Below are 21,674 nucleotides of genomic sequence, written 5' to 3' on the forward strand. Positions count from 1 at the left end.
CCAGTTTCCAATTAATTCCGGACCAGGCGACGACAGGGGTCGATGTCGAGGTCAACGAGCCTTACCGGTCGGTGACCGCATCTCTGTTCGGTCGACTCGGTAAACTAACTATCTCGCGGAGTACTGTATTGCTAACTTGTGCATTCGACGTGGCGGAAAATTACACCGATAAGAGTTTATCCGAAAGCGCGTGGCGGGGGATACTACAATAAATACCAGGACAGCAGACCGTGACTCCGCCAGCGCTTTACATCCCGTGTCCACCCCTCGCGGCACGCACATCTCACTACTCTTCTCTCTCTCTCTCTCGCTCTCTCTTTCTCTCAAGGCGATACTCTTTACGGTGGTTCGGCGGGGGTCAGGATGCCGAATGGCGAGCGGGGGAGCGGCGAGGTGGAGCTGGCGGGGAATAGGGGCGCCAGGAGCGGCGGCGGGAGGGACGTAGGCTTGGTGGAGACCGCCGGTGGGCTGCCGCCGGAGAAGCCGATCAGCCTGACGAGGCTGATCTTTGCTTGCATGGTGGCCGGCGGAGTCCAGTACGGTTGGGCTCTGCAGCTGTCGCTGCTCACGCCATACGTTCAGGTGATCACCACCTTCGTCTCCTCTCTCTCCCCCTTTTTCTTTCGCCTTCTTCCAGCGTTTTATTATTATTATTTTTTGCCCTCCAATTATTGCCTTGGATGATGAGTTTTAGTGATTTATTTATTTTTTTTGGAAAAAAATAAATGGTTTGAAAAGGGACATGAGATTTGGATGCTCAGCTACGTATTTGATTTCCGTCGCAAACTCCCCTTGCATATTCCACGAAAGAAGGATGCACCTTCCTTCTCGCCCGTTGACCGTTGGATAATCCCCATCTCACTTTGCGATCTGTGCAAGTGGATGATCCAACGGTCAAGTGGTGCGAAGGAAGGTATTTTCTCCTTTCGCGCAAAGAGGATGCAACCGCGATCCTTGTACTATAGCCCTCGGCCACCAAGTTCATTGTTTCTAGCGCTGCTGATTAATTTTTATCAATTTTTAACCGTTTTTCTCGTAGAATTAATCCTTATCTGTATATGATTTGCCTCCCTTGTATTGCAGTATCTACTATTTAAAGAGATGCCATATGGTTTATAAATATTAGGAGCCAGTTCATGACAAGGGCATCACGATGTCAACGGAGGAGCTTGTCATTGCCCCGAGTCTAGAGTTATTTCAGCCACATAATGCGAAAGTAATAATGGTTGAGCAATGAAATAACTAATTCATATTTTTAGTTTATCTTTGCATTTCTTTTATTGTTGAGAGCAAACAATCAATATATAATAATTGAAGGAAATGAAACGTGCATTGGTGCTCTGCTGCCGTTTGTGCAGAAGACAAAACAATAAATGCCTGTGCCCCACCATTGATTATGATATGAGATAATGGATATGGTGAAACATTTTGCATTTCAAATTATAATATATGCCATTTCGCAAAATAATTATTTTTATCAAATATTTTTAATTGTGAATTGTACTATATCTTGGATGTTGAAAAAGGGCAATGCCATCAGTTTCACAAAATATAAGTAGACTATGGGTGTTCCAAAGATACAAATATTATAGCAAACTTAAGCATGATTTTATTTTGTTTTACCCTATATGTCTTCGAGGGGGGGAAAGAAGATAATCCTAGCATGAAAAAAAGTAATAAGATAAAATATACATGAAAAAAAGTAAGATTTAAAATAAGATATATTAAGATAACATATAAAAGAAATATAAAAACATAAAATATAAAATAATATGAAAACTATAAAGCAAGATAAAATATAAAATATTAAAAAAGCAATAAGATAAAATAAGTTAAAAAGAAATAAGGTCTAAAAAATCCAAAAGTACTTGAAATTTTCTTTTTAGTTCCTCAAAATATATATTTATTTTTTAAAAAAATAAAATTTGGGGACCCAAGTGATAAAGCTGCTCTCACGGGAAATAAATGGCAAGTTACGTACAAACGAGAGCATTGGCGTGTCTACCGCATCCATAGATTTTTATCGGTACACTAATAATTGGCTACCTACTTCTATCCTCCTCCACCACGTTGCCTTCGCCCCAACCCCTCCTCCCTCCTCCTCCTCCTCCTCCACCCCCCACCTATTTCCAACCCCCTCTCTTCCATCTCTTCCGAGCCAAAGGCAACTCCTTCTCACCCACCTTTTCTCTCTAACCAGTGGGAAGCCTCCGAACCTCTTATTCCCACCTCTCCTATTCAAGTTATCACCTCCATCGTCTCCTCTCCTTTCCTTCTATTTCTATTTCTCCCTGGCGTTTATGATATATATTTTTTTGCTCTCCATGAAATGCGCTGCATGCCGGATTTCAGTGATGATTCGAGGTGTTTTTTTTGTTTGTTTTGTTTTAAATAAATGGTTTGATAGGGAAATGTGATTTGGTTGGTACCCTACTACGTATATAGATAGCAGATTTCAGTTAAAATAAGTTTTAGTCTCAAAGAATCATGCAGAAAGAGACTTATTTATGCGATCTTTTGAGCGTGGTTTTTTTCACCCCCTCCTTCCTTGAAGAAAGATTTTATCCGATTACCAGTCAGTTTCGAGTTTCGAGTTTTATATTGCTATTTCTCGAGGACTCTGGACAAATTACGCGCGAGTTTTTGAGCTGAACAACTTACACGTCTGCATAAATCCGGTCGTACGCGTGGTCAAGTTGACTTTGACCGTAAGAGGTGGTGATGTCGTACCACGCGAATACGTCGGACCGCGTCATTTAGCGACCGTTGTGAATGGCCCCCACTTCAAACAGCCCAGAAATGGAGTTATTAGGTCCAAGCTTGGCCAATTTCCAATCCCAGACACTGTTCACTTGCCACCAAAGCGCTGGGCTTCATAACATTTTTTCTTCCTTCCTCTCTCTCTCTCTCTCTCTCTCCTTACGTTAAATTTTGTCATCTGGATAAATAACACGAGAAGTCTGTTCAGTTGCTCCGAAGTTCGTGCGCCAGGTGTAGCTGCAGCTGATGGTTATTTTGAGGGCGAGAGGGACACTCCGACTCTAGAATAGAGTGCACTTGTTGCGACCATGACAATGATGATGCGTATATAGTGCCATTTTTATGTATTTTTCTAGTAAGGAAAAAGAAATATGTACTGTGTTTGTAATGAAATTAAAGTGCATCTTTTTAACATAATGAAGAATTACGTATCCAGAATGGTCACAATAGTATATCATTTTTTGACACAATAAACACTTATAATTGTATGTATGTACATATATACGTATATCTATTTATATACTTGTGTGTGTCTGTGTGCGCGATAGAGTTTTTTCAATATATTATTTTATTTTATCTGCTCTTAACAATGATGAGAAAGAAAATATCTGCCCTCTCTTTCTTTTTTTTGTAACATGTCTTCCAATATTCAATGTTATTCTTGCTCTTTTTGTTGGTGTAGACACTGGGAATATCCCATGCCCTTTCCTCTCTCATGTGGCTCTGTGGCCCTATCGCAGGCTTCTTGGTGAGTATTAAAACCCTTTAACTTCAAATTTTCAGAGAAACTTGAAGGTCAAACTTCATTACAATTAGACTTTGATAAACATGCCCTGTTAATTGTCCTTGATAAGGCTTTTTAGTTTTAGGTGTAATTTTATTTATCTTGGATTCTAAGCTTTTAAATTCTCCTATTGAGTTTACAATTTGGCTAATGGCTAATTTTGTACGATATGAACAAGTTATTATATTATGATTTGATAACTCACACATCTCATGTAAGTTCAGCATTAAACATTGGCAACCTTCCATTCTGACAAACTATTTCTTCTCTTTTATTTTTTTAAGTCTGACATGCTCAACATCATAGATTTGAGGTATATAACAGGGAAAACAATAATAATCAAAGGGGCAATGTATTGAATTATCTTAGAAAAAATAAAAATATTTATGAAGTTTATTCACTTTTTCGTTATGTTTTTTATTGTTATAATTTATACCACTTTAAAAGATCAATTTTAAATTTGTGCTAATCTAAGTTATGTAGATTATAGAGTTCTTTAATTATTTGGAGTTTTATGCAATTCTCTTTTGTTGAGAAAGACATAACAAGAAATTGATCGACATGCCACGGTCTTTTATATGCGAGCAGGTTCAGCCTTTAGTTGGTTTGTGGAGTGATAGGTGTCATTCAGGATATGGGAGGAGGAGACCGTTTATACTTACTGGATGTCTATTGATTTGTGTTGCTGTGAGTATCAATATGCTCAAATACAAGGGTTTTTCTATGATTGTTATGATTTCTGGGTTTCATCATAGCAAGTCCATGTTTGTGTTCTAGGTGGTTGTAATTGGGTTTTCTTCAGACATCGGAGTAGCCTTAGGCGATACCAAGGAGCACTGCAGGTTTCATTTGCTTTCCTTATTACATTGTCTTCTTTGTTTAATGTACCTTTAAAAAGTGGTATTGACCATATTTCTTAAAAAATATAGTGTTTATCATGGTGCCCGATGGCATGCTGCTATTGTTTTTGTTGTTGGATTTTGGGTTCTGGATTTTTCTAATAATGCAGTACAGGTATGTCTATTTAATGCTTAATTTACTAATCCACTAAAATTTTCATACATGAGGGTTTTGATGTATTATAAATATTCAAAGTTTTTGCAATTCATATGTTTCAGGGTCCATCTCGTGCACTTATGGCTGATCTCTCAGGTGAGCTGTAATGGTTAATGCAGAATAGATTTGTGTTCTTTGTTTACTTGAACCATCTTTTAACTTCAAGTCATTGTATTCACAACACAATATTAATGTCAAATGTACTGAGATACCAGTTACTCGTGGACAGGTCATCATGGATGCAGTGCAGCAAATGCAATATTCTGCTCATGGATGGCTTTTGGGAATATCCTAGGATATTCTTCTGGTTCTACTAATGATTGGCACAAGTATGTATGAGATTTTATAGCTCTCACTGTTTCCAGGTATATGCATATGCACAAATGTACACACAAATATGCAAACATTTTACTCTTCTTACGACAACAGTAGATCGATGTGCCCTTGATTAGTTTATGAGATCATCTCTTTAAAGAAATACTCTTTGGTTTGAATATAGAAGTGTTGTGGGGATGGCATATTACTCGTCCTCTAGAGAAGACATAGCCAAAATCATTAATTTGTCGGTACATTCTTCTTTTCTTTTTTGCTTTTTTGTTCTCCTTATCATTTCACTAATTCAATTAAATAAACGGTCACCTTACCATTTGTGAGGACATGTGCGGGTGTGTGTTAAGTCCTACATCGGTTATGTCCTGGATAGATCTTGGGTATTTATACAGGGTCGAAAAACCCAAATAATACCTTGTGGCTAGTATTTTTAGGTAAGATCCTGTAATGTTACAAATGGTATCAGAGCCGATCTGATATATAGCTTATATGGACTAGAGGACACATAGCATAGGTCTGTTGGACTTGACCACAGGCTAATCATGGTGTTTGTGATTAGATTTAAAAGAATTTAGAGTCTTAACCTGGCCAGGATGCTGGGGTCAAACAGAAGGAGTATGTGAGGACCTATGTGGGGTGTGTGTTAAATCCCATATCGGATTTGCACTGGACAGATCTTGGATATTTATACAAAAATAAGGACCTAAATAAGGTGAAGTCCTGGGTTGTCACACTATTATTTTGCTTAGAGATATTTTGTAATATCAATATATGAAAGTCAATGAGTGTATATATTTGTGTTTGTGTATGTATGCATGGTATGTGCATATGAATGCATACATGCAAGTGCATATATGCCCATATGAGCTTATACATTTGTTTTCTCAAGGCGCTTTAAGATTTTTTCATTCTAGTTTATGAGATGATGGATGTGTCGAAATACTTTTTAATAATGATTCCTTGTTTGAATTGATCTTGGGGCAGGTGGTTTCCATTCCTTTTGTCAAAAGCTTGTTGTGAAGCCTGTGCAAATCTGAAGGGTGCATTTTTGGTTGCAGTTGTAAGTTCCCATGTTACATTTACATGTGATATTTTCATTTTCTATTTGCTGATTTTTTTTCTTAAGTTACTTAGACTTGATCTTTTTGGCTGCAAACCAAGAACCTCCTCCTATATGGAGTAGGGTTCCAACTTATGAGAATCAATATAGGCATATGTTTAATCCTATATCGGCTATACAATGGATGGATCTTGAGTACTTATATAGGCCAACGAATCCAAATAATACTTTACTGCTTATCTTTTGGAGTGAGATATTGGATTGTTATACAAATATTAGGCTTTAACCTAGTTTGTAAAGCACATGATTTTTATCACCCTTGATATTGTTTTTCGACAAATGCTTTTTAATGACAAGATGATTGCCAAATTACTTCATTTAAATGATGTCTTGATGAGGAAAGAGAAGGGGAATCATGCCTAACTCTTTCTCAAAGAGAAAAATAAAAGAGAAGGAAAAAATGGTGAAGGCGTCGAAACCCTCCAAAAGAAGGTGAAGAAACTCAGAAAATAAAGGTTGTAGGTAGACATTTTTGCGGCATAATATTGCTCGAATATGCATTCCTTTGATTATCATTTGTATGAACTTAGTAGTGCTATCTTTTCATAGATTCATTCATATTATTATTGCTTTTTATTTATTTATTTCACTCTTTCGAGGAAAAGGTGGCCCCAGATCTTGGGGCAGCTATTTTGCACAAAAAATATACCGAAAGTTAGGTCTATCCCCAGTTTGCCTCTTCTAGAACTCCAGGTTGTCGAAACCATAATTGTGCAATGGCCTTTTTATTGTGATCTGATTATGGATCCTGACAAGTTAGTCCCCACCATCTGATGGCCAAATCAATTTTTTTTGGTTTCTCCAATTTAGGCAACAATCTTTTTTAGTTCAAGCTTTTGCTATAGATGCATTTGCAACACTCCTCTTGTTATCCTCATCTTATTCACGTGCTTTGTTTGTAATTTCGTGAATTTCAATTTGAGTCTCAGACCTCTGAGTCCAACTTTCATATCATTTTTATTGTTTTTTTTCACTTCTATCATCATTAGGTGTTGTCCATCCACATAAACATCATAACCATATGAATATTTCTTCTATTCCTTTTGCTTGTAGTATTTGTAACTACTAATGATCTCATGGTCAGCTCCCTGTTTTGGATTTTAAGGCAGAATAAACATTTGTGCCATATGCATGGACTCTAATATGTTCTACGTGTACAAACAGTTCATCCTCCTTGCTTGTTTATCTGTGACGATGATCGTTGCTAGAGAAGTTCCGCTATCTCAAGTCAATGCGAAACTTCAATCGAATGGCGATCAGGTGAAGAATGAAGATGAGCAAGGAGCTGGCATACTTGCTGCCTTCAAAAGTTTCAAGAATTTACCTCCTGGAATGCCTTCAGTTCTTCTTGTCACTGCTCTTACTTGGGTATGCGATTCACCATTCTGTCAAAACAAGTGAATCTGAAGCAAAGCATTTGTTTATTCTCGATCTTGAGTGCCATATTCTAAATTCTTGTTGTTGTTGTTTTTTTTCTTCATTTTTTTGTATGTTGGTTGCTTGCAGTTATCATGGTTCCCGTTCATCCTTTACGACACAGATTGGATGGGACGAGAAGTTTACCATGGGAAACCAACTGGATCGCAGGCTGAGATTGCTGCTTATGACCAAGGGGTCAGACAAGGTGCATTTGGTCTGCTATTAAACTCGGTAAGAAGTCGAAAGTTGCTCCAAAACTACCTCATCTGTTTTCATGTGACTGCTGAACTTAAAATTAGAAGATCAAAGAAAAAAAATTCCAGACATCATAGACATTTGTTTTATTCCTTCAGAATTTACAAAATAAGACTCGTTTCCTTCTTGCTAGATTGTTCTTGGGATTAGTTCTTTCATGATTGAACCATTGTGCCGGAAATTGAGTGCGAGAATAGTGTGGGTGATGAGCAACTTCATCGTTGCTGTCGGCATGGCTGCCACTGCAATCATAAGCGCATGGTCCTTGCATGATTACCATGGTTCCGTTCAGGATGTAGTCACCGCAGATGGCAGTGTCAGAGCTGTAGCACTTGTTCTATTTGCAGCTCTCGGATTCCCCCTAGCCGTTAGTATCACTCGTCTGATGCTTCTATACCATCTATTACTGCCTTCCAAATGTGAGCGAGCCTGTCAGTCTTACAACTCTTTTGCTTGGTGTAGATATTGTATAGTGTTCCTTTCGCAGTTACAGCACAGTTAGCTCAAAATGGTGGCGGCGGCCAAGGTTGGTTGGTTTAAATTATTTCTTTGTTGAATCTCATGGCATCTAGTTTTCAAGCGCTTTGGTTCAGATAAGATTGTATGCAATTGTACAGGACTCTGCACCGGAGTTTTGAACATTTCGATTGTTGTTCCCCAGGTAACTTCTGATCTCTTTCCTAGCAAATTTTCTTTCAAACCAATCGAACAATTTGCAACCGAACATGGGATCGTCATTGGCAATGAATGACCGGCAGGAAAACAAAACATAATATCCAGAACTAACTACTGGTTGAAGAGACTGATGATTACATCTGTGTTGGTTTCTAATTCCTATAGTTAAGTCACATATATTAGAAGTACAGTTCCAGATGATTACATCTGCGCCGATATTTGTTATTACTGCAGGTAATCGTAGCTCTCGGTGCTGGCCCATGGGATGCACTCTTTGGAAAGGGGAACATTCCTGCCTTCGCTCTTGCATCTGCAGTCGCCTTCGTGTGTGGTGTGGTTGGACTTTTCTTGCTTCCGAAGCTTTCCAAGAGCAACTTCAAAACTTCTGGAGTTGGCGGAATGCACTGACCTCAATCAGCCATCATGGCTGTTGTCAAGTTTAAATACCTGGTCAATCCATGGATCGTACCGTATTCTCTTTCAGTTGTGTTCTAACAATCAGGCGTTAGTGTGTGTGAAGGTACTTGTGTTATGGGCTGCGTTTCGGCCTTTCCCGCTATCTGCTGGACCAATAAAGGAGGTCAAGGTGGTGTGAGAAGGCTCAAAGTCCACTGCTGTGAGTCTTTTATGAAGAAACAATACGAAATAAAAAGAGTACAAAGCTTTAGCAAATGGTTCTCTCTCTCTCTCTCTCTCTCTCCCTCACACACACACACACGCACTCATACCCCACGGAAGAGTGAAGGCTAATATTAATTACTTTCATATATATATATTTTAACTAAGCAAAGTGTTTTCATGCAAAATCTGCTTTTCAAGTTAATTTCTCAGGTGAACAACGTGCAAGAACACCATATTATTGATTTTCCCTGGCGATCCATTTTGAAGGGATGTAAAAAGAGATCATTGCTTGGTGCAATGATAGAAGAACATCACTTGAATCGACAAGCACAATAGCAGGATTTCGTAATAGATACTATAACTGGATAAAATACTTTTGACCTTTGAAGAGTTACCGGCCGCTTTGTTTAGATACTCATGGCCCCCGCAAGAATTTTATACTGCTGAAGTGAAGTGGGGCGAGCATGAGTTGGAAACATTTCTTAAGTTTTCCTGTAGTACCCCTTCAGCTAGGCTGCTTGTATGAAGCAGTCTCCCTCCACAAAAAAAATTCAGTTAATAACTTAAAGACCCATAATTCAGAGGTTTTCTTTATTATTTTGGACTGCTCAATCTCATTTGAGAAAGGCATTATATTTTAAAGACTGACTTATGATTTCTTGTATATATCTAAACCTTCTTTCTATAAAGATATGCCTAGTGGAACAGTCAAATGGAGAAAAAGGAAGCACCTATTTCTTTTGAGAAAGGGAGGATACTTAATCTACTCATCCAACAAAGCCTACGAGCAAAATAAAAAAGATTCAGCGGCTAACCATGATTTGGCTATAAACAGACGCTTTTTTCTCGATTTCCTTTCTTCCTTGTAACTGGATATTAAATCTCAAGTAGGTAAAAAGTTCAACACATCGCCACATAAATAATAGACCACTGCCTATATTATTATTATTATTATGAGCATGGCAACAGGAGAACGGCGCCCCCTTAAAAGAACATGACAGTGGTGGCCAGCCCCGACTATTTATGTACTCCTTGTCCATCGTCTCCGACGTTTTGGACAGACATGTCTTTCACTTAGAGATCGAGGCTAAAAGTAATTTGATTTGTCATTTTTGGATTATTGGATGAGTAAGTAGTAGTTCTCTTCTTCACTTAAAAAAAAAGAGCAGTAGTTTTCTTCTCTTTTCTGGTATTTATGTTTTGGTACATATGCTTGTGAAGAAATGGAAGCACGGGTTGATAATATAACATGGCATATGGTGAAGGCATGGAAAAAAATATAAGGAAGCACAGGAAGCTAAATAGAAGTTGCAAGAAATGAGAAGATAAATAGTTCGGTAATATTGCATGGCTTACACATCTTTATATAAAAGAGAGAGAGAGACACATAAAGCGAATGTTCTCAAACGTGCAATAGGATTTCTAGCATCAAAGGGTCTTACCAAAACAAAAATTAGTTGATTATTAACTTAATTGTGCAATAAAATGCCAAAAGCAAGTAGTCTGTTCGCGTGCATGTACATACATGCACACGAGCAAGTGCCTCTCTCTCTCTCTCTCTGTGGCAAGGCAAAACAGAATAAAGATGGCCTGCCACCCTCTTAGTACTCGCTCAACCTCTGTCTTTGAAAGGACAGGGAAGGCAAGTATCTCAAGCATCCAACTCGAATCGAAATCTTTGAAAGAGGATGTACTTGATAAGAAGAATGCAGAGAACAAAGAAAGAAAGTCAAACAATCTGATTCCAAGTCAAAGTCGCATTATTTGAATATCCTCTCCACAGACACAGAAAGGCAAAGACGCTCTGTTCTCCAATATTGGAACATAACAGTTCAATGGGAGAAAATTTTTTTAAAAAAAAGAAGGAGAAAATTTCAAAACTAAGTACACCCAAAATTTGGTCAAATCTTACTTCCTCCTTATCCCACTCTGCACTGCTAAGAATGCTCCAACTTCAAACATTCTGCTGGTGAGCTTCTAACAACAAACAGGACACCTCACAAGACCATTCTCATTGCAGTCGGGACACCGCCGGAACCCGCACTCGACATCCCCCCATGCCCCCTCCTCCTCCTCCTCCATTTCCTCCTCTAAATAGACCTTGGAACTTCCCGAGCACCGCTCGCAAAGCACAAATCGCACGTCGCCACACCCCTGGCACGGCCTGCCCCTGCCTCCCTTTTCGACAAATGCCGCGGCGCAATCTCCCAATGCCTTCCCCAATTCCCCTGCCTCATGCATGCATCTCACCTCTTCCGCCCCTCCCAAGTCCCTTCCATTGGCGAAGACCCTCGGCAGCCAGCTTCCCTCATACTCTGTCCCGAGAATCTCAGTCAGCTCATCTCTGAATCCCCTGTCCATCGACATATCCCTCTCGTCGATGCAAACTTCGTAGCCTCTCAATATCATCCTTACCACGTAGCACTCCTCGTAAGTCTTTCGAACCCCGCGAAGGCTCGTGAAGTAGAGCACCACCTTGCTTTCACCACCTAACGGGCATTTTCTGAATTGTGAAATCTTGGCGGCATTGTCCTTCTCGGCATCAATTATCTCCTGGAATGCATCAATCCTCGCCCGAACAATGCCGGTCGACTCCGCGGACCTATTCTTCCATCTTGATGCCGTCTTCACTGACTCAGGTGATCGGAGCTGTGGAGAGAGCTCCTCCAGAGCCTTTCGGAAGTTTGATATGATCTCTGGATCGAAGTCGGCAGCAGTGATCACTGGACCTGGGGACGCAGCTCCATTGCTCAATTTGGAACTGAGCTTCGACTCAGACACGGGCTCGACATCCTGGGTGGCGTGGAAGGAGAAGGAGTGGCGGACGAAGGTGGGGGTGGGTGGTCGGAGAGGGGTGGAGTCCTCCAAGCCTGCCATGAGCTCCCAGGCATCGATGGCCTCTGGCTCATTGGGTGGTGTCTCTGTAGGTGTCTTCTGAATTCTTTTCTCGATCATCGCCGACCAGGCCTTGGCTTTGACGAGCTCGGTGGAGAGGTCTTTAATCCGGTCAGCGGTGTCGGGGGCGGGGGGGCCGTAAATGAGGGAGCCAAGGGTGGCGGAAGAGTTGGCGCCGCCGGCCTTGGGGTGGCGGGGCATCGAGCGGCTGCGGGGCAGCGGGGAGGGGCTCCGCCGGAGGTCACGGCGGGCCTGCTTGGAGATAGTACAGCCCATGAACGAGGATATGGGAAGGGAAAGATGTGACTGAATGGAAAGAAGTGCCTGAAATGCTAGAATTGTGGAACAGGGGAGGGGGGTGCTACCAGGGGTTCAAGGATTTGGGAAGGGAATGGGTGGGGGTTTTGGGTTTCTCTGGGACTGTGGAAGAATAGATATAAGGAACATTCCCTGAGGAGTGAGCTGGATTCCATTGGGATGTGGAGAGATTAAAATAGAGAAAGTGTGATAACTGAAAGGAGATGATGGGGAGGAGAAAGGCTGGTCAAAAGGGGAATGATAGGATGGGGAAAAAATCCAAAGCTTGGTAAGACAGAGGAAATGTTGTCAAAGACCATTGTGATTGGCTTTGGGGATGGAAGGAGTAAGTTTTTATGGGGGCTTATATGTGAGAAAAACAGAATGAAAATTGAGTTCTGAAAAAAGCTGACTTGCATCATGATATAGATCTTATATACTTACATATTAAAAATATAAATTTTTTTAAATTATTTATAAAATTGTGTAGCTTATTGGATAGTTTAGCATGTCTACTAACAGATCACTATTTTTTGTAAAAAAATTTTATTACTTTATATATTTATTTTTAATTTTTTTAAATAGTTTATGTAAATTTTTATTTTTTAATAAAGGCCGGACGGCTTTGCTTCTCTCTTCATAAAAACAAATAAAAATATAAAAAGTTAGGGAAAGGGCTAGGCCCTCTCATTGTCTGCCAAATGGAATGTGGGGTTTAGAGCGGACACGGAGGTATGGAATCTTCTCGGAAGACATGAGGAGTAGGAGCAGGGTGGGGTGTTTTGGTGAAGGAGGGCCAGATTAGAACCTCTTGTAGGCCCATGGAGGGAAGTCGGAGGACATGAATCCGTTTTTGGTTAATTGAAAGATAATGTCAGTAGGTCCATGAACTTTTTCATCTTCCATATCATCATCCATGTCCTTTCCAGCATGTGGGTCAGCCAACATTTCCACTTTGCATGACTCGAACCTGATCTACATTTGAATCGAGTTAAACATTAATCTCTTCGCACCCTGATGGACTTCTACTAGATGGAGAGGGTTTAGGAGTAATTGAACTCATTTTTTTTTTCAATCCATGGAGTTTTTTTTCTTAAAATTAAGATCACATCTAAGTGAGGCCAGACTGGTAGGTTGATAGCCTCATAAATATATCACTCAAGACAACAAAAAAAATATAACAACTTGTAATTGTTATCACAACCAGTTGACAATTATGTCTAATTGAACTTCTATAAAAGTTATCACTACAGTAATGTTAAGTTAATATTGAGGATTGAGATGGCTAGAGGACGGTGTGTAGCATTGCTTAAAGATGAAGTTGATCATGGGTTGAGCTTAGGCACAAAAAATGTCAAATTTTAAATAAGCCCAGCATAAAAACTTAGATTTTTAACCCAGAGATAATTGGGTGTGAAAAAGTTTTGAGCAAAGACACAAAAAAATAGAAATGAATAATAGCAAGAAGCACAATAAATCTGAAAGTTAATTTGGGATCCTAATTTCTTAGACACCCAAAAAAAAAAACTTATTTTTTCATTTGTATAATTACACCCCTTTACAATCTAATGGTACAAGTATATATTTAAAAAAAGTTTAACATCAAAGTATCATTTTTAAAGAAAAGGTTAACTTTTCATCAAAAAATAAAGAAGTGCTCATCCCTTTTTTGTTTTATTAAAAATCTAAGTTATTGAATATTCATATGTTTTCATTTAGATTTTATGATGCTCGAATAATGTTACAATGCTAGTCAACTCTTATAAGCAACCTTCATGAAACAAGGTTAGTATCAAATTACTACAATTAGGGTTGGAAGCCACCTACCTAGTTGATAGGCCTCCCTGCAGCTGAATTTACAGTAGGACAACTCTGTTTGTAACAATTATCTTTTACAATTAATTGACTTTTTAGAGTTACTCATGCCGCAACATCAACATTCACCATGCCAAGTATAATTTCTGTGCATCAATGATCGAAGCCGTGCCAAATATACTTGTCAAGCAAGTGCAAAACTTTTTTTTTTTTGTTTGGTGGTAAAAATGGCAAATTATATAGCTCTAAAGTGAGTACATTCTGCCAAATCACGAGAAAGTAAAGAGTGCAAAACTCTTTGGAGTCAACCTAACCTAGAATGCTTGGAGTGATAAACTTAACCTAGAACCAAGACTTGGACTAGTAGATTCAAACTCAAACATATGGGACATTCTTTCTAATCAATGAAAGAAGTTCATGGATGAAGCCTCACAGTTTTGCTCTCCTTTTTTTTTTTCTTTTGTAAGAAGCCTCTAGTGACTAGTATACGGACACAAGGTCAAGCCTAAAGTCACATAAATACTCCTATTTCTCCAACTGGGTTACAACAAGAAGATCAGAAGTATGGAAGCAATTGAAAAGAAAAAAAAACAAATTCCTCATAAACATGTCGGATAACAAGGTCCAAATCCTAGAATCTAAAGCATTTTACGTAGCTATAAAACTATGCTCTTGTCTGCTTACCTTTAGCATATATAGATAAGGTAAACAATAGGAGCTGCTTTTGATATTATAATGAAATGGCCAACAAATGTAGGAACCCACCATCGTGATAGGTCGAGTGTTTCATCAACAACATCCATCATGCGTTGGTCGTGATAGTGGAGCCGACGAGTCACAGCCTTTTGTTTATATTTCTCCTTTCTCCTCAATTATAGATCCTTGTTCACGGGGATTTCAATATGTAAAATGAGATTAAAAATTTATATATATATATATATATATATATATATATATATATATATATATATATATATTAAAGTACCAAGCATGGTTGGCGGAACTGTCCCAAACCTGGAGGTTCCGTGAATACCAAATCATACCGGTGGTGGACCGAAGCGGTTCCGACAACTGAAACAAAAAGCATCTAACGGAGAGAATGAAGGAGAAGAAAAAAGAGGCAAATAGAGAATGAGCAGGGAGGGAGGGAGAGGAAGGATGAGAGAGGGCCGTGGATGCCAGCAAGCCATGCAGAGAGCCGGCGAAGGAGGCCTCTGTTTTGAACGAAACGGAGGATAAGAGATGGAGCCCCTTTTTCGCAGCCCTCTGCACAGTATGCCGGCCTCCGCCACCATCTTTCCCTGTCCCTCTCTCTCTTCTCCTTCTCTCTCTGTTTCTTTCTTCCGTTCTTTCTTTTCTCCATCTCTTCTACTGTGTTGGTATTGGGCGATATGATCAAAAATTTAAAGTTGTTCCCAAGTTTAAATGAATGAAGCTTTAGAATAGCCCAAATAATGATGGTGACTGCAAGACTTGTTTTCATCCGAGCATCGGTGCGAAGAAGGTCAAGGTTTTCTTATGGCTTGCAATTAAAACAAACTCGTGCGTCGAGGAGATCATGACCATTAAGGTCCGGTAGTCTTTTTCATAAAATAGAAAGAGAGAAAAAGAAAGGTTGGATAGTAGTGTGGATTTGTCCTCCATAACCATCCTTCCAAAACAACCGTCCTCTATTTCTTGCCCGTTCACAAAATGGCTGTGGTCATATATCACAAGTAGAAATTACTGGTCGACAACCAGCCTACTTTCCATGCGGTCTCTAGTGAATGTCCATCATGGTTCTTGATCCTGATCCTAGCTTTTTTGGGCTTCTAGTCTTGGATGCCGATAGGAGATGAATCTCTAACCAAGGATGTATGAACTTTATTCCTCTAAGTCAATCATAAGCAAAAATACCAAAACTCCGAATACATCCTCTTTTCTAAAAGATCTCCTCTGCCTACTAGAATGAGCTCTATGAGTAGTAACATAACCTTATGGTTATTCATTCCTCTCCATTTGAGCCGTAAGCCAAGGTCCAATCCCTATAATCAACTTGTACGTTCTTCTGGTTGTTCCTATAAATTATAAAATAGAAAAAGAATATTGAAATCATAGAGGAGCAAACCGGTGCCAGCGAAGATTAACTCTAGATGGGATTAGATTAGATGGGAAAAGATCAACATTGTCCACCCTTACATTGGTCAGATACTGGAATATCTGTTAATTTGTAAGAACTCTATAAGTTGTGAGAAGGTGGTTTACTATCTCTCCTTTTTGCTACAATAATAACTTTTTTTGTTTTGTTGATCCCTCACCTGTACTTTATTCTCTTCTTCCCTCTAATAAGTTGATCGACTCTCCTTTCCCATTAAAAAAACCAAAATGCATTATCACATAAGTAGGGTGTGGTTAGAACTGGATCATGTTGGCAAAAGGTACATAACCAACAAATCTTCGAGCAAATACAAATGCTTTAAAACAAAATATCAAATTATTGTGTCTTCCTTGCACCCGTTTGCCCGATGGCAAGTCACCCCTATGTTTAGGAGTAATTAGAATTCAAATGCTTGAGACCAATGTTCGCCTTTATTTTCCCCCATCTTTTTTTTTACCTAAGAAAGAAAAAGGTAGCAATTTCTTTGAAATTTTGATGTCTTTGCCAAGCCATTCAAACTACTTCTCAATGAAGCATAGAGTTTTATAATTAGGATGCTTAGGAGGGGGGATACCATATGTAGACAGATCAAAAAAATGTGCTTAAGGAAAATTCAGATGGCAGATCAAAAAATCTTTACAGGAGGGGGAAAAAAGAACCAATGGGGTCTACCAAACAATATTTGGCTCTTCATAAAGGTCCGGCAATTTGATAATATAACATTTGTACAAACCTATATAGTTGCTAATGTTAAGATCAAGTGTAGCATCTATACACTTGCTAAACTATGTACGGATACCTCACCAGAAGGAATAAAGAATGGCAGAAAAAGATGGACACATAGAAGAAAGTGGTGAAAATATAAAGAAGCCAGTCAAGCCACTGAAATTTGGATCTAAAATTCATTGTCCAAAGGTGCCCAACTATAAGAGATCATTTACACCAAACGGGCCTCATTATGGGCTGACAAAATAGCAGGCTCTTGTTGAATCTGTTGGGCTGAAAAATGTCTAACCATACATAATTTTATAGAGCCCATTACTGAGATCCATTCTAACTCGAGAGTAGTGATTAGACCTGCTTATCGGGCAGACCGGGCCGGTCTCACATTACCAAAAATTGAAGCTTGACCAAAATTTCGAACGGAATTACCAAAATTGCTCCATTGAAGCTTCTCGTTGAACTTCGGCTTTGTCGTCCAGTCGGGGAGATTTTATGTGCACAAAAAGTGCACATAAGTTTCCATACAAGCAAACTTTGCATTAAACTTGGTCACATTGCTCTACTATTATAACCCAAAGATAATGGGGTGTAAAATTTTTTTAGAAAAGAGACAAAAAAAATAGCAATGAATAACAACAAGAAGCACAATAAATCCGAAAGCTAATTTGGGATCCTAATTTCTTAGACACCAAAAAAAATCTTGATCTATAAATTTGGTAACGAGATTTTTTTTTTTTTTTTTTTTTTTTTTTGTACAGGTGATCTACAATGAAATGGGTTATATGCAAAAAAATCCAAAAAATCCTCTTTATACAATTTATTTATAACTGAAGGAGTCATATGCAAGAAAATTAAAAAATATATACATCAATCAAAATTTCAGGCTGGCCAAGGTTTGCTCTAATCAACTCAAAACTAGTCATCAAACACTCGAGCCAGTTATAGCATCCAAAAGAGTCTTGCTGAATATGCTCATCCTAATAGAATTTTTCTTCACTAGTTCCTCTTAGCCATATTGGTTGCAGAAGCATGTCACAGCCATCGATCAACACAAATGAACTTATTATATACAGCAGCCCAATAAAGAAATTGTAGCTAAACCTTGTGTGGGCTGATGGAATCCACATTACTGTTGATGTGAAAGAAAGAAGCTTCGGCAGCTTATTATATATATTTGCAAGAAGCCTGCAACCATATGAATCCACTGCATTCCAATGGAAAATTGCTTGAGATCTCCAACTAACAAAGCCATGTGATGGCTTGTATAATGCCAACTAGAGTGAGGGCCACCATCCGACCATTAGGAAAATTGTGGGACATGGCTAGTTTCACATGATCGGTAACAAGAAAGAAGGCAATGATGGCGACGATGGCATGATCAACGAGACATCTTCTTCGAGCCGTATCTTTCCGGTCGTGGCCCTGGCTAATCCGAATTCAAGCAAGCAATTGAATGGGGCACCATAGTTTATTCTTTGCATTCTAATGTAAAGGGACGAATTTTTTTGAGTCATTATGATAAAAGATGTCACAAAGTGCTTGGCTATAACCACTAGTCCGAAAAGGTGGAAAGCTTGGAGCTTTTTGACAATCCAAGTTAGGGTTCAATATGGGTTGCCTGCTATAATGCAACGTCCTAATTAGAGCAGGTAAACACTATTTTCACTGGAGATGGATGAGATGGACATCACTCTTTGAAATTGTCCAGAATATGATGCAAATTGTTTGACAGACCCATGTGGAAACAATCATCTGTCAAATATGAATCTCCAAGTATGCCGTATTGCGTTATTTATGACTCAAGCAGAGTACAATGATAGCTATGAGGATTAACTGCAACACCAGACCATTCTAATCACAATCTGACCTTCGCTCTCCAATCAAAGTTGGGCACATATTTGATCACTATTGGCCATCAGACACCAAACTTTTCTGAGCCCTATATTGTGTGTGTGTGTGTGTTTAATAAAAGAGAGGCAGAGATAGCCACCCGGTTTTTATTGAAGACTAAAGAAAAAAAATTACAAAAGAGCAAAAAATAAAAAATCCTTGAAAGTTGTATTATAATCTGATAGATAAAATAAATCATAAGAAAAAAAAGGGCATATATCTTATAAATCAGCATTCATAAAATTCTTCAGGGATACCGTTAATTTTCGTCCAAACCCTTCCGAATTTAGAAAGAAGCATCTGGTCGCATAATGGAGATTGGCTAAGGAGACCTGAAGTGTTTCTGATATCAAGATATAGAAAACCAAAAAAGGATAAAAAATGGAGCGCCCTTGGGGCCGAGTAAATAGCCTTCCAAATGGAGGAGAAGTGGCAACAAAAAAAAAGATGGTCTACTGTCTCTGCTGTTTGGTTGCATAGTGCACACCTGCTAAGATTCTTATCGAGTTTCCTCCTAATCAATTCTCTGGTATTTAATTTTTTTCTTCCAACATAATAAAAAATGACAGTCATCATTGTCATTTATTTCTAAATTTTATGGATTTTTTGATTTTTTTTTTTGAATAGTTTTATATAAATTGGATTTGGTCATGGTAAAGCCTAGCTGAAGAGTTCAAGCATGTCCATGAGCATAAAAGGGATATGGCAAGAAGAAGGGAAAAGGTAGAGAAGTGACAAGCAATGCTTGAGCCCAAGTTTGGAGAAACTTGGGGTTGCACTAAATTGACTTAATTCAGCATTAAAAGAAAAAACAATTTCTCATATTTGATATGAGGGAACTGTTATAGATGATTGGATTCCCAACAAAGGATCGATACATGTGCTTTGAGAATTAAAAAAATAGGCCAACGACATGTGAGTCTTTTTATTTTTTCAAAGGACTTGTGCTAAGTTGCTTCTCCTTCTATCATAGAAATATTCTTAATAAAATGCTTTATAATTGATCATACATATCTCACATGCTCATATAATATATTAGAAAAAATACTTTATGTCAGCACAATTTCAAAAGTGTTTTTTGCCAAGAATTTGGCTCATGTTGCGAGAAATGGCTGCACGCGACCATGTAATTATGATCGAGAAAAAATAAATGAGATGATGAAAAGGCATTGGACCCAAATCGAATCCTATGATGCGGACATATCACCTTGGATTGAAATTGGATTCTATGATGAAGATCTATATAATTCATCAAAACGACAAGCCTTTGGCATTTAATCATGCATATAAAAGTAATAATGGAGAGACAACAAAACTCTTGCATCTATCAAGAGAGTTAGCTACACTTTACAATTGTTGAATATTTCAAGGATCAAAAAAAGAAAAATCAAAGAATGACAATATCTATTAGAAACGAAAATTTATTAAAATAATTTATTATTCAAAGAATGATAATATAATGTTGTCAAAGTGGAAAGAAATTTAATTGAATTACTTTTGCGCATGAAAGTTCACAAACCTACTACAAAAAGAAATAAACAAAGAAAGAAAGAAAGTTCACACACCTTCAAATGGTTTTTTACGGTACTGATAGGCCATTTTGGCTGGAGCAGCAAGGCAAATAAATTATTTATTATTTTAAATGGATAAAAAATGTTAATTAAACTAGTTTGAGATCCAATGAAGATTAATAGCAACATAAGCAAAGGAAAGGATGCGACACAAGCAATAAATTAATGAGCATTAGTAAATGCTTTCATAGGGTTCAAATCAAGCAAGCATATGAGAACTTATGTGAGCGTGTTTAGTCTCGCATCGATTATTCGTTGAGTAGATCTTACGTACTTATATAGAATCAAAAAATCCAAATAATATCTTTCGGCTAGCCATTTTAGGTGAGATCTTAGGTTGTTACAAAGGGTATCAAAGCAGACTCGGTCCATGGCCTATGTGTACTAGGAGACATTGCAGCATGAGCTCATTGAGGCTAACCATGGACTAATCGTGGTGTTTGTGATTAGGTTTGAATGGATATAGACTCTTAGTCTGGCAAGGGTGTCAGGACTTAAACGGGAAGAGTATATGAGAACCCATGTGAGTGTGTGTATTCAGTCCCGCATCAGTTATTCGCTGGAGAGATCTTAGATGCTTATACATAACTAAAAAATTCAAAAAATACTTTCTGGCTAACCTTTTTGGATGAGGTCCTGAGTTGTGACGATGGTGTATGGAGAGGTACTAGTGGTGGGGTGTTTTCTTCTTTTACATGGAAAAATTAATTATTGCTTTTTTTTGGGGTTAGGTTCCTTACTACAAAGTTTACTAGCTTGTTGAAGAGCCAAATAAGATGATCACTTATACCATTGAACATGTGATACGCGATCAAGCTTCCTCTCCTTTGGTTTTATTTCATATTTATGGAAAGATTGTGCTACCATCCACATACCTCCTTAGCCAACGGCCAATTGGATCCATGTTCTAACCTTGTGAGGCGCGCTTCCAAAGTGCTTGGTCCAAGTAACTTCGAATTGAATTGTTGGCATCTCTTCTGAGATTTCCAAAGCAAAACTACAAATTATTCGTGCCCCCTCTCTTGCTCAAAGACAATTATGAAGACAATTAAACTGAAGACAATAACAATTATGAAGACAATTAAACTGAAGCGGATCATTAGTCGCACGTGCCAAGCATGCAACGGTAGTTTCCAAAAATTAAAAAAACGATGGTACTTCGTTGCCACCTTTGACGTTCTTGGCATTTAAACGGCTTAGTAAAAATAAAAATTAATTCATGAAGCTTCTTGGGAACTGTTTAACATGCTATATGAGATATTCTAAAAAAAAGATATATAAGTTAATTAGAACTCAGAGAGCGAGAGCGAGGGAGAGATAAGTTTC

General features: G+C 38.4%; 2 protein-coding genes across 2 annotated transcripts; one reads left to right on the forward strand and one right to left on the reverse strand.

Moving 5' to 3' along the window:
• Window positions 1-244: 244 nt before the first annotated feature.
• LOC113463062 (sucrose transport protein SUT3-like) lies at window positions 245-9,071 on the forward strand. The gene is made up of 14 exons (XM_026806680.4): window positions 245-582; window positions 3,443-3,508; window positions 4,133-4,231; window positions 4,322-4,386; window positions 4,474-4,558; window positions 4,663-4,696; window positions 4,830-4,929; window positions 5,915-5,990; window positions 7,215-7,418; window positions 7,557-7,700; window positions 7,858-8,091; window positions 8,187-8,250; window positions 8,342-8,385; window positions 8,634-9,071. Exons 1-14 carry the CDS (start codon window positions 364-366, stop codon window positions 8,805-8,807), a joined length of 1,608 nt encoding a protein of 535 aa, XP_026662481.4. The 5' UTR covers window positions 245-363; the 3' UTR covers window positions 8,808-9,071.
• A 1,879-nt stretch (window positions 9,072-10,950) lies between these two features.
• On the reverse strand, window positions 10,951-12,260 carry LOC120111484 (uncharacterized protein At3g28850-like). The gene has a single exon (XM_039128540.3). It carries the CDS (start codon window positions 12,189-12,191, stop codon window positions 10,998-11,000), a length of 1,194 nt encoding a protein of 397 aa, XP_038984468.3. The 5' UTR covers window positions 12,192-12,260; the 3' UTR covers window positions 10,951-10,997.
• Between the last annotated feature and the right edge of the window lie 9,414 nt (window positions 12,261-21,674).

This window comes from Phoenix dactylifera, chromosome 5 (assembly GCF_051530095.1).
Source record: "Phoenix dactylifera cultivar Ajwa chromosome 5, Ajwa_hap1_PhDact_Kaust_v1.1, whole genome shotgun sequence".
Lineage (NCBI taxonomy): Eukaryota > Viridiplantae > Streptophyta > Magnoliopsida > Arecales > Arecaceae > Phoenix > Phoenix dactylifera.